The sequence below is a fragment of the Pelobates fuscus genome, chromosome 3 (assembly GCF_036172605.1).
Source record: "Pelobates fuscus isolate aPelFus1 chromosome 3, aPelFus1.pri, whole genome shotgun sequence".
In the NCBI taxonomy this organism is placed as follows: domain Eukaryota; kingdom Metazoa; phylum Chordata; class Amphibia; order Anura; family Pelobatidae; genus Pelobates; species Pelobates fuscus.
The window spans coordinates 426,884,730-426,898,075 of record NC_086319.1 but is presented as its reverse complement, the minus strand read 5'-3'; the positions used below and the strand labels follow the sequence as shown (position 1 = coordinate 426,898,075).

The 13,346-nt window shown below is 46.2% G+C and overlaps 1 protein-coding gene across 2 annotated transcripts in view; it reads right to left on the bottom strand.

The window, feature by feature from the left end:
• LOC134603667 (monocarboxylate transporter 13-like) overlaps positions 1–13,346 on the bottom strand; it is a 125,217-nt gene that overhangs the window by 17,489 nt on the left and 94,382 nt on the right. For both annotated transcript variants that reach the window (XM_063449850.1, XM_063449849.1), the window contains exon 4: positions 6,106–6,840. In XM_063449850.1, the coding sequence (XP_063305920.1) occupies positions 6,106–6,840 (735 nt within the window). The remainder of the gene's footprint in view (positions 1–6,105; positions 6,841–13,346) is intronic.

The following is a 13,346-nucleotide window of genomic DNA, read 5'->3' as shown; positions in this document are numbered from 1 at the left end:
GTGAGGCTGAGGGTGGTGGGGGAGGTGAGGCTGAGGGTGGTGGGGGGAGGTGAGGCTGAGGGTGGTGGGGGAGGTGAGGCTGAGGGTGGTGGGGGAGGTGATGCTGAAGGTGGTGGGTGGTGAGGGGTGATGCTGAGGGTGGTGAGGGGGGTGATGCGGAGGGTGGTGAGGGTGATGCTGAGGGTGGTGGGGGTGATGCTGAGGTTGGTGGGGGTGAGGCTGAGGGTGGTGGGGGTGAGGCTGAGGGTGGTGGGGGTGAGGCTGAGGGTGGTGGTGAGGCTGAGGGTGGTGAGGCTGAGGGTGGTAGGGGTGATGGTGAGGGTGGTGGGTGGTGATGCTGAGGGTGGTGGGTGGTGAGGGGTGATGCTGAGGTTGGTGAGGGGGGAGATGCTGAAGGTGGTGAGGGGGGTGATGCTGAAGGTGGTGGGGTGATGATGAGGGTGGTGGGGGTGAGGGTGGTGGGGGGTGAGGCTGAGGGGGTGAGGCTGAGGGTGGTGGGGGTGGTGGTGAGGGTGGTGGGGGCTAGGGGTGGTGAGGCTGAGGGTGGTGGGGGGTGATGGTGAGGGTGAGGGTGGTGGGGGGGTGAGGCTGAGGGAGGTGGTGGGGGGTGGTGGGGGGTGGTGAGGCTGAGAGTGAGGCTGAGAGTGAGGCTGAGGGTGGTGATGGTGACTGGGAGGGTGAAGGGGGGTGAGCCTGAGTGTGGTGGGGGGTGATGGGGAGGGAGAGCCTACCTTTCCCTGGTGGTCCAGTGGGCTCTCTGGTGGTCCGGTGGCCACTGCTCACGGTCTGCAGCTCCTCAGAGCTGCAGACTGTGTAATCTCGCGAGATTTCAGTGCGTTGCCGTGGTAACCCGCGGCAATGCTCTGATTGGCCAATTCTCGCGATTCACATGGTCTGCAGCTCTGCACACTGCGGAGCTGCAGACCTGTGTCTGCGGTGGCTAGCCGGGCAGCCAGGAGGGGCCTCGCACCTGGCGGCATACCGGGCAAGCCGCCGGGCCCCCTCCTGGTGTCAGGTCCTCGGTCACTGACGGAGGACCTGACACAGTCTGCCCACAGGTGGTTTAGGCGGCCTCGAGGCCCCAGCCAGCGCGAGGCCTTAGGCGGCCACCTAAACCACCTAATTAGAGGGCCGCCTCTGCTCCCATGTTTATCCCAGGACCAGAGAGAAACACTGAGTAACCCAATCACCCTCTCGGAATTATTACAAGTTATACACTCTTTACCATTGGGCAAATCTCCGGGACCTGATGGTCTTACCGCAGCGTATTACAAGGCCTTTAACCACCTTATAGGGCCACACCTGGCGGATACACTAAACATGATAGTGACCACTGGCTCCATGCCACCAGACATGCTATTGGCGCATATAGCAACACTGCCAAAACCAGGGAAACCATCCAACAAACCGCAAAATCTAAGACCTATATCGTTACTCAATATAGATACCAAAATATTAGCTAAAATGTACGCCACAAGGTTGTCAGCCTTGATACCCACAGTGGTCAATATGGACCAAGTGGGCTTTGTGAAAGGAAGGCAAGGGACAGACGGGACGAGAAAACTTCATAACCTAATGTACACCAAAACACACCAGAACAAGCCCAGGGCATTCCTGTCGCTTGACGCTGAAAAAGCGTTTGACAGGCTGCACTGGGTTTATCTCAAAGAAGTACTGCGTAAACTAGATTTCCCCGACCATTTCCTACGATTAATCCAAGCACTATACTCACAACCCATGGCCAGAGTAACGAATGGGGGATTCGCATCACAGCCGTTTATCCAATGGAACAAGGCAAGGGTGTCCACTGTCCCCATTATTATATATCTTAGCGTTAGAACCACTACTACAAGCGATCAGAGAAAACACCCACATCAAGGGAATTACCATAGGGAACACAGAATACAAACTTATAGCATTCGCAGATGATGTCATGCTGACACTCTCCAATCCACAAGAATCTATCCCAGCTTTTAAGACAACATTAAAATAATTTAGCGCATGTTCCTATTACAAACTAAACGAAACCAAAACCCAAGCCATGTGGTTCAATGTACCCGCAGTGGCTGCCGAGCAGCTACGAGACACGAATGCTTTTGAGTGGAGACAAGATCACCTGACCTTCCTCGGCATCAAATTCACAAAATCAGCACACAAACTACTCACTAACAATTATACCCCCCTTCTCCATGCCATTAAACAACAGCTCTTGCAATGGAAAAACAAATATATTTCATGGACAGGCAGAATAGCGGCCGTAAAAATGATGCTCCTTCCAAAACTCCAATACCTATTTAGAACTCTTCCCATACGCTTACCGACAACATACCTTAAAGAAGCACAACGAACACTCAATACCTTTGTCTGGGCAACAAAAAGACCTAGAGTAGCTGCACACATCCTGTACATACCCCAAAAGACAGGGGGAATGGGGACGCCAAACATAGAAATATATTATAAAGCTGCACTGATCAGCCCCCTGATAGCGGCCTTCCACCTTCCAACATATACACCATCATGGGTACAAATAGAAGCCTCCCACACAGATGATATTGAAATTACCATATTGGCAGGCATAGGAAAACAATACAAGAAGGCTTTCCCACATATGTGTGATACCACTTCCCTAACCCTAAAAGAATGGGACAAGTACAATAAACTACTTAACCCAGAAGGACATATCCTCCCAATAATGACACTTCGCTCCTTCGAACTACTAATACCCCACATCAATATCAGTACATGGGCGGATAAGGGATTAACAAACATGCACCAGCTTTTGGACAATGGGGAATTAATCCCCTTTCACAAACTACAAAACGACTATACACTCCCGACCTCAGCGGAATTTGCACATAGACAAATCAGTTCATGGATCAAACGCAAAAAACGAATGTCACACGCACCGAAAGGAACAGGTCATACAATGGGACTAGAACAGATATGCAAACACACACAGGGCACAATGGCCAAAATCTACGACAGCTACTGCCATTACACAGAGGTACATAACATGAGGTTTATACAGAAATGGGAAAAGGACATAGGCAAACACATACCAGAGCAAGAATGGCTGCACAGTTTTACAGCCAATAAACAGCTCACACTCTGCACATCTCAGTTGGAAATGGCAAGAAAATTGCTTTGCAGATGGCCTATAGTACCCACACGGGCTAAATGCATAGACCCTGCACAGTCAGAAAAATGCTGGCGATGTGGACACGCAAAAGGCGATGTACTACACATCTGGTGGACTTGTCCAAGTATAACACCACTATGGGAGACTGTAAGACGACTTATGCAAAAAATAGACAATATAGACATACCGCTAGCTCCAGAAGTGTTCCTACTCCAGCACTTCCCAAAAACCCTGGCCAAACACCACAAATACCTAGCATACCATATCATCATGACTGTTCTTACAGCCATAGTCAAATCATGGCTTAACAAGGATCCGCCGCTTTTAACAGCGTGTATAGAACAACTCAAAACGACTAAACTATATGAAAGCAAAGCCAGAGCGTATAGGACCCCACAAATGTTTTGGGTGAAAGCATGGAGGCTGTGGGATAACTATAGAAACACGCAGCCTAGAGATGAGTAAAGAGTGACAAAAAAGGTACAAATACAACTCTAAATGGGATAGATGTGACCCTGCTACCCTCCCTCCACCCCCTTCACCATCCCACCCCCACCCGGACTCTACCGCCCACGACCCACTTACGCACCCTACACGTTGTCATTGACAGTCGAAAGAAAAAGGTACGAGACAAAACAGGTTAATATGGAATAGTATGCAACGAAATGACTCGAATATGGGACCCACAATGTTCCACGAAATCTTCAAGGTGATGCTCATATACCCACCTATCTATGTATACCCATACCAATATTGTGAAACTGTATATGTGAACCAAGAAGCACGAAAATGTTAGATTGATGTATTGTAAAGCACATGATCTTTTGTCTGTACCTTATAAATTGCAAAAAAAAAAAAAAAAAGGATTATCCGAAGTTATACTTGATGAAATTGCTACCAAAGACCTACACCTAAGGGGTTAAATGATTTTATTACCTATGGGATGCAGATCGATAATAGACTCAGGACCAGTGACAAGAAACAGAACTAGACATTTTACTATGTCACTAGCACCTCGATTCTCCAAACCTCTGAACCCGAACCTATGCAGTTAGGGGTTACAGGATTGTCTGAGGCAGAGAAACTGTATAGGAGAAGATAGGGTCTGTGCTAATATTGTAGCAAGAAAGGGCATATGAGAGATGCTTGTCCTATACGTCCGGAAAACTTGCGCACCTAAGAACCTTAAGGGGACAGGTCTTGGGTGTAATGGATACGTCCTCTAGTAATTCCCAAAGCAGATTTCTCCTGGACATTTCTGCCTTTTGCAACATGAAGAACTTTTCATGCAAAGCCCTGGTTGACTCGGGTGCGGCTGGTAACTTTATTGATTCGTATTTTGTTAAAAAAAACACTATACCAGTCAAGGAGAGATCATCACCTCTAGAGACCCCTATCTCAACCTCTTATTACCCATGAGACCTTGCCTATTTGCATTACGATAGGAGCTTTGCATAAGGAAGACATTACTTCCGCTTCTTGTCCCATCGTAATAGGGTTCCTTTGGCTCATAACCCGTATATTGACTGGACTAGAGGGGAAATACTGGAATGGAGTAGAGACTGTCAGGAAAGCTGCATGTTACCATTTCTAAAAAAGTGGGCATCGTTGCTTTACCCGCTGCTACGTCTCCAACTCCCGAATTCCCATACAGTATTAGGAGGTTAGAGGGGCGTTTAGTAAAAGCCAGACTAATTTTCTTCCTCCACACAGATCTTATGATTATTCCATTAATCGGTTGCCCGGGGCTATGCCCTATCCCCACAAGAAAGTAAAATCATGGATGAGAACATCAAGGAATCTTTAAGTAAAGGCCATATATGTAAATCATCCTCGCCTGCTGGATGCCTATGGTTATCCGAGAGTGCATTCCTGATTTTGATTTTCTGGTATGACTTTGGCTTCGCTTTGACTTCCCTGAATTCTGGTATCTTCCCTGAATTCTGGTATCCTTGACTTTTGGCTTTCCCTCATCTTTGTGTCTGATTCTGTGTCCCTGACCTCGGCTAGTATTTTGACTATTCTTGGAGACGTTAAGTCCGGCCATTCTAAGGTCCGGTTATACGTTATCCTTAGTCCTAGGTGAGACACAGTACTGCGTGCTGGATCAACTTTTAATCCTGACAGTAATATGTCATGTGTTCTTGTTCATCTGAGGTTTACCTAAGGAACAGATGGTTGTTATTATGTCCTAAAATGGAATTCATAGAGGGTGTACTTTCTTCCCAATGACTGCACAAATTTAAAAAATAAATGGATACATTTAAAGGGACACTATAGTCACCAGAACAAATACAGCTTATGGTATAATATACAGCTTATTGTATTTGTTCTGTTGAATATAATCATTCCTTTCAGGCTTTTTGCAGTAAACAAAGTGTTTTTCAGAAAAAATGCAGTGTATACATTGCCCCCTAGGGATACCTCCACTGGCCACTCCTCCAATGGCTGATAGAGGTGCTTCCTGGGGCAGTGCTGCACAGTGTGACTGACATTCAGTGTCTCCACGCTCTGCATGGAGACGCTGAACTTTCGTCATAGAGTTGCATTGATCCAATGTATCTCTATGAGGAGGTGCTGATTGGCCAAGCCAGCGTTTGACCCCGCCTGAGTCCTTGATGATTTCAGCCATGGGAAAGCATTGGATTGGCCGAAATCATTTAAGTCTGATTATGTCAGCAAGGAGGCGGATCAAGGCAGGGCCAGCGTGGCGCTGGAAATAATGTAAGCTTTCCTACCTTTTAAAATGGGTTACGGGGGGAAAGCCACCTAAATGGTTGTTTTAACATTATAGGGTCAGGAATACAACAAATGTGTTCCGGATACGATAGTGTTCCTATAGCCTCCATTTTAATGAATATCCTTATTTCTAATTTGCACGGATTTTAGTGCAGTAAGTCATTTTGAAGTTTAAAGAAAAGAGAGTCGAAAAGGTTGCTGTATCAGGACATGCCTAATAATCTCACCTGATATTGGAGCTCCCACCAGACCTCCAACACTCTCCACCATTTGTAGTAGTCCAAGGGCAGGTAAGACTTTCTTCTCTCCTACAACTCCTGGAAGGGCAGAGAAGACCCCAGGCGTGAGAGCGCCAGCACAAAAGCCAAATGCCACTGCAGCAACTCCCATCTCCACGAGTCCATTGGCTAATGGGAGGAGAGCTTGGACCACAGCTGTAACACCTGTCCACATGCTGAGAAGGAGCAGTATGCGTTTAGGTATGAGATCAGATAACCAGCCAGCAAACAGTCTTCCAACAACATCTGCCACTCCAACTAGGGACATGATCAAAGCTGCCGGACGCTCACCAGCTCCTTTTGCCTGCATGTGAGCTACAAGGTGGGCATAGGGCACAAAGTAGCCAGCGTTGATAAGGGTGACTGCCAGGCAATATCGCAGGAAGGGCCAATTACCAAGTAGCTCCCAACCCCATAAAAACTCCCGTGTTTCTCCAGGTGTCTCCCAAGATGCACATCGAAGGAGAGCTCCACATGGCACGGAATGAAGAGCAAGTCCTGATAACAAAAGCATTGCCCCCCTCCAGGAGAACATCTCAATCAGGTACTGCAACAGGGGGCTTAGGGCAAAGGAGAGGGTACCAACTCCTGTCAGAACAAAGCCTGTAGCCAGGGATCGCCGACGAGAAAAGTACTGGGTGACAGCAGCCATCGAAGGAGAAAATATAAATGCCCAACCGAGTCCTAAAAAAGAGAAATGTATTAACAAAGAACATCTTAGCCACCCAAAATAAAGCTAACCATCCAGGTTTATTTAAAATATCATCATTATATGCAAAGGTAAGCAAGGAATTACAAGTATTAAAACATAAACACACAATTTCCATCCTGAATAAGGATCAAACACATAATCACTTTAAAAAAACAAAAAAACAGGGAGTATACAATATCCCAAAAAACTGAGAAGCTAGGAAATCTTCCTATACAGTGATCCCCTCAACAAGAAGCCACTCACATGGCAATGAGCATCTCTCTGCTCATTATAGATTAGCTAAATTACTGAATTCGCCATATTCTCTCACATGGTTTTCTTCCTTTGCCCTTGAAGATAATTGGCAGAAGTACTGATATAGGGCATACAGCCTGCAAGGAGCGTTTTCGTTAAATGACGAGCAGAAAGATTAATATTCATCCCCGGTATGGTCTCCCCCCCACCCAATTCACAGTCTGGTAAATAATCATTGTATATTTAATGGTATTAGTGCTTTTTAGTAATCTCATTGCATAGTGTTATTGAGAGGAGGGTTGCATCGTATACCCTGTATCCCAAATTGACCATCCCCTCGTACAAATACCTCGGTCCATGTAAGACAGCAATCCTTCACTCATTGATTCTCACAGTGCTAGGTTTCAGGGTTATGTGAACAGAGCAGGGATAGACAAAGTATACATAAAATAACACAGAATTATGTCTTTCAATAAAACCAAACATTTATTGCATTAAAGTTAAACTCTTGGGTAGGGCTTCATTGAGATTTAGTGGTCTGTGTGATGGACCGCCTGGCACCCCGACTGGGCATCTCCGTCAATGGATGCTTCCTAGCGGACGCCGAGGACTATAAGCACCGCACCGGACACCATCAGCACCACAGACTCCGCAAACGCCGTAGCTTAACTGGAATCTCACAGTCTTCCTCCCACCCTGGACCAACCGCTGACATCCAGGACCATGTGGGAATTATCTCTCCTCCAGGAGCGTGTAACAGGAACAGCTCTTACAAGAGCTAGTGATTATCCAAGGGAGTATAACGAGTATAGCAATCCCTGGTAGTGATATAGCAGCTCCCTACAATAAGAGACAGAACTCAGTATTGAGGGTGAAGGTTTAATGGGACAGGTTGGCTTTATATACAATTCCTCAGGCCAGAGATACACCCCCTGGACCTAATGGAGGACCGCATTACAAACTGTACAGACCAATAAGATTAATATAACAATGTCTGACACTCCCACATACAGCACACAATCCCTCCCCTCTGCCTGTGATATAATTAAGGTAGATAATGTACTAACTCAATTATCCCCAGGCAGAAAAAACACAAATTTTTACAAAGTCCAATAAGTACCCCCAAAATACAACATATCCCTAGAAAGGCACATACCATGATAGCCCTGATCTGGGTGAACAACATATCCAAAAATCACCCAGATCAGATCAGGGGTTCAGGAATTTCCTGGAAGTCATAGTTTTGACCCACCGTGCACATGGTCCTAGGCCCAAAACAGTTCCAGGGAATTAGGGTCAACGGTCGGTCTCTACTTACATTACATGAATGGAGCCTTTTTTTTTAAATTCTTTATTTTTCGTGCTTAATGGTACAAACAGGCTTGTTTCGCCACAACAGCTGGATCGAGCAGTGTAACACCAATCTAGTCAATTCAGACCGCACATTTTATGGTTTTGTAAAGACATGTGGAGGATATCATAATACATCATTAGACTTACATGTGAGCCGTGAGCCATGTGAGCCATGAGTTAGTACAGTGATGTATATGATGGAGTGTCAGGAATTGGTGAATTAGAATATAAGTCGTAGTCTGCAATGAGTAATGAGACGAGTTGTGAGGCGTTCAGGGTGTGCACCGAAACGTGTGGTTGAATAAGGCTGTAGGTGGCATGGAAGTCATGTATTGCGCTCTGGGGTGTTGTGTGTACCGGTCCCTTAAGCACAGCATGGTTGCTTAGTCTATGAGAGTAGGACTAGCACTGATTGCGATCTGGTTGCGTCATCCTATGCTATGTGAAGGTTGTGGTGTTTTGCGGCAGCATATGCCCTGTCAGTCGCCTGGTGTGTGTGTGCGTTTCTCGTGGTAGGATCTCCGGTGCCAAGACGAGTGACGACCCCTTACATATGGGGGTAACGGGAGGGGAGTTTATGTCTAGTCAAGCAGTGGTTGGTAACCATTTTTGAGTCATTGTGGGTGCTAAACTGCTCCCTCATATCGAGGAAGACCCAATATTTGGTTCTCCATTATCATCTAAATGTAAGATTCAACAAAAGAAAACAAAACACAGTAAAAGTTATATAACACATGGTAAGAAAGAAACTGTTATGCTTAGCGGCACTATGTGGACCGTGTGGCCCCACGTGGCGTCTGTTCAGGTCACCACCATTTGGTTACACTCTCTTCTAGGGGGTGATTGAGACAGTTCTTGCAGGGTCCCATGTGTGTGGCGCGGAAGTGGAGAGTGTTTCTTGGGCCCCTGTGTCTTGTGAAAGTCCCAGGGCCTGCAGGAAAGCAGGGGCTTCTGTGAGTGAGGTGAGTTTTATAGAAGTGTTGTTCCGTACCACCGCTAGGGTTCGTGGTAGCAGCCATCGGTGCTCCACCTTTGCATGTTGTAGCAGGATTGTTATAGGGCCGAGTGACTTTCACCACTGTAACGTGGCGTGCGTTATATCTTGAAAGAAAGTGAGTCTGGCTGACAAAGTCCAGTGGGGTCTTGTTCCTTAGTGCGGTTAGGAGGCGCCGTTTGTCTCTCATGGTGTGGCAGGGCACAATTACGTCCCGTGGGGCTGCATGTGGTGCTTGATTAGCCTTATTTATTCTGAAGTGCCCGTCAAATTCTAATTTCTTGGCCTGGGTGTGGGGCAACAGTGTTGCGGTTAATCTCCTCAGGTAGTGTGACACTTCTGTTGGGCCTACAGATTCCAGTATTCCCGGATTTTAATATTCCTCCGCCGGTTGCGGTCTTCTATGGCGTCCACTCTGAGATGTAGTGTGGAGTCAGAGGTTTGTACCTGGCGTAGGGTATCTCCCATAATTTTCAGGTCTTGTCGAATGTTAATGATGTCTTCCACCGTCGCCTGGACTCTTTGGGTCACGGCCTGTATCTCAGTGCGAGTGCATATCAGCGTCGAACATTTGTTTCACCTCCTTCAATAGCTGCCTGATGTCCTGTTTTGTGGCAGGCGCAAGGTCTGCCCCCCATCTTGGTTTTCAGGAGGTGGCTGGGTGTGGTGGGGGCTTCCTTGTCCCTCTGTTGTCAGTTCAGGGCCGTGTCGGCTGGATGTCAGGTCCGGGCCGGCCGCCATTTTGTGGTTCTGGGGCCTTTGCAATAAAGTCCCTATATCTCAGGTTTCTTTGGGGATCCCGGTCTGGGATTTGATAGATTTCCTTACCATGCTATGGTCGGTAGGTAGAGGCTTCTTGGGTGTCGGTTGTTTCTCTTGTGTAAGCTCTGTTTATTGCTCCATGCGCCGCGCCAGGATTTCTGCTGGCAGGAACATGAGGTAGGCCTGGGTTTTACATCGGGTTTTCCTGCCCGTCTGCACGTATTGAAAGGGCATCGGCGTGTAGCTTGTGGTGCCGGGATAACAAGGCTCTCGTGTGGGTATATCTGGGGCTCATTAAAATCGTGGATGGCAACAGATTGGATATTGCTTTGCGGGAGCTATGGACAGTCGCATCCATGCAGTTCAGCAGCTTGGCTCTGCCCCCATGAATGGAGCCTTTTAAAGTGTATTGGGCAAGGTATATTGCAGGGCCCCATAGTCACAAGGTAGGAGGCAAACAAACAGACCCCTCCAAAAACCAGCTGCAGTCTGGGTGCCCATAGAGTCCCTTAAAGGGAGTGTTTGAATGGTTCCCAATCTTTTTCAACATCTTTATTGTTCTTACTGAAAAAAACAAAAAACCCTTTTGTGGCGGAACCAGCCTCATCACTGGGCATTGGAGAAGACTGATTGCCAGCCTCCTGCCCTGCGACTATGGCCCCATGTTGAAATGCTTGAATTTCCCCTGCAAAGACCCGAAAGCTGGGTCATTCTGTACTTTCCCTATGTGAGCAGTGTTACCCCAGATAGCTATGCTATGGAGCCCATTCGTATAACGAAAGACTATGTGAAAGACTTTGGCTCCATGGCAATTGAACTGTATGTATGTGATCTGAGCACCATTCAGTAATAATGTGCGCTCAGATCTAAGCTATCTGGGGATATGTTGAATGTACCTGTTTTATGCAATAGCTGCACAGTTATATATTTTTATGTATTTTATTGTATTTTGCTGCCATGTGTTTAATGGAGTTTTGCCTCTGTCTTTGGAGATAATTGGATTACATCCCAATTATCTCCAGGATAGAAGACTCTGTGGAACTGGTTTTGGGCAGAAAAGCCATGCTTAATTTGGTCAAATAGGACTTTCCCTTAACTTTTTAACCCCTGAACTGATTGCCCTGATTTTTGAGTATGTGTATATTTCAAACATGCTGATTCTGAAAATTGAGAAAGGAATGGAATGTATATTTGGGAAGTTATTAATATTTTGAAAAAACTGTATTTTTCTGCCTGTGATAATTATATTACCCATTGTGTTCAGTAATCATATCACAGGCAGAGGGGAGGATTTTGTGTGGGAGAGTCTGTGTATATTGTACGGATTGATTGGTTGTATTTCACATCCCTGTGGGCAGTACTATGTTTGTGGATTGTGAATAATAGAGACTGTATGTGCCAGTAGAGTCAGTTCTGCTTGACCTCAAAATGAAGTGTTGTCTCGTTATTGGGGGAATTGGATTGTATGATGATTGCCAGGAGTGTAAGCTGATTGTATGCTTTTCCTGTTCAGCTGTTTACAGCATTCATATGCTTGAAAGCATTCGTATGCTTCTCCGGTTCGGTGGTTGTGGTGTCTGCTGCACTGCTTGGAGTCCTCAGGAAGCGCTAGGAGCATCCTTCAACGGAGGTACCCAGTCGGGGTGCCAGGTGATCCGTTACACCTTTCCTCTGCTGTAAGTGAAATAGTCTTGTGAAGAAATTAGAGCAAAAAAAGGGGCTGATCTGTTGAACCAATCACAAATAAAACAACATAGCGTATAACTGTGTATATAGGCAAATTGTAAAAATTGCATTCACAAATGGCCACTCACACTTTCACAGTAGTTTGCAAGCCTTGACATTTTTTTCCTTTTCAGAAAAGGAGTTCCAAATCTTCTATCTGGGTTAGGATCTCCATAGATATGTGTGCTCAAGAAGAAAGTATAATAAAAATAAGGTGCATGTAGCGGAACCCTGTTGTTGGCTGTCCCCTTCCTGTATTGTTGATTGCCCTCACCTACCCTACCTTGCCCCTAAAGACAAATACTGTTCCTGGCCCTTGGATTACCTCGGGGCAGTGTCGCAACTTTAAATGGGCACTTCGGATACCGTCGAAGTGCCGAAGTAATCGAAGTTGTCGAAGTCGTCGAAGTGCAAGGCATCGAACAAAGGACCACGTGGCGGCGGCCATTTTAACTTCGAACACCGCCGATCCTTACCATCGACTCCACTTCGACTAAAGTCGAAGTACCGGCCACACTTTGAACGGGACTTAGCCGTTTTTATGCCAGAAATTGACCGACCGCACAGCCCAAATCCATGGAACTGTTTTGGGCAGGAAAATGTGCTTGCGGTCGGTCATAAAGGTGTGGTGTATCACCAAATTAATATAAATATTACACAAGGTTCGTCTACATTAAAAGGTATTTATTTAGAAGACAACAACACAATACTATCACAAACACACAGCCCAGACCCACGGAGCAACAACCCTTTTAAATCTATCAATCTATATAGTAATCCCCTTCCCCACACGTTTGATCTCACCCACGGTTAGGCCTTCACATCTATTAATGGCTCACTGCTGCAAGTCCAACATCACATCCACCAAGGAAGAAAAGGAAGCAACAGAGTGTAACATGGTTCACCAAGATAGCACATGGCGTCTGCACATCTGCTCAGTAGCCCAGCCAAGAAGCAACAGGGAGGAATGGGGATAGGGGGAAGTGGTTATCTCTTTCCTGACCTGTAAAGGTATTGAATTACCATATCAAAGGTTAAGCTTATCCCCCTGTAAGAAAGATCTACATGAACTTGGTCACATGACCCCTGGTCACCATGTTAGTTTGATGACAGAATGTCACCACAAAAGGGACCTCCAACTAACTATTGATATACTGGAGGGATTGGGACAATTTTTGAGAGTATTACTAATTGAAGTCTGCTGATTAAGAAAATGTATGTTTTATGTTTGTTACACGAATATTGTAGAAGTTATAGATATTGTGTAAAAGTTATGTTTGAAACTGTATAATAAGTGGATTATCTCTCAGGCTAAGGGGAGGGAATCTGTGGGTTGCAACCGTTATGTTATTGGCTATTTTACACCTCCCCTGTGGACGGTCTTATGTGTGTAAGATGGAAATAAAAGGC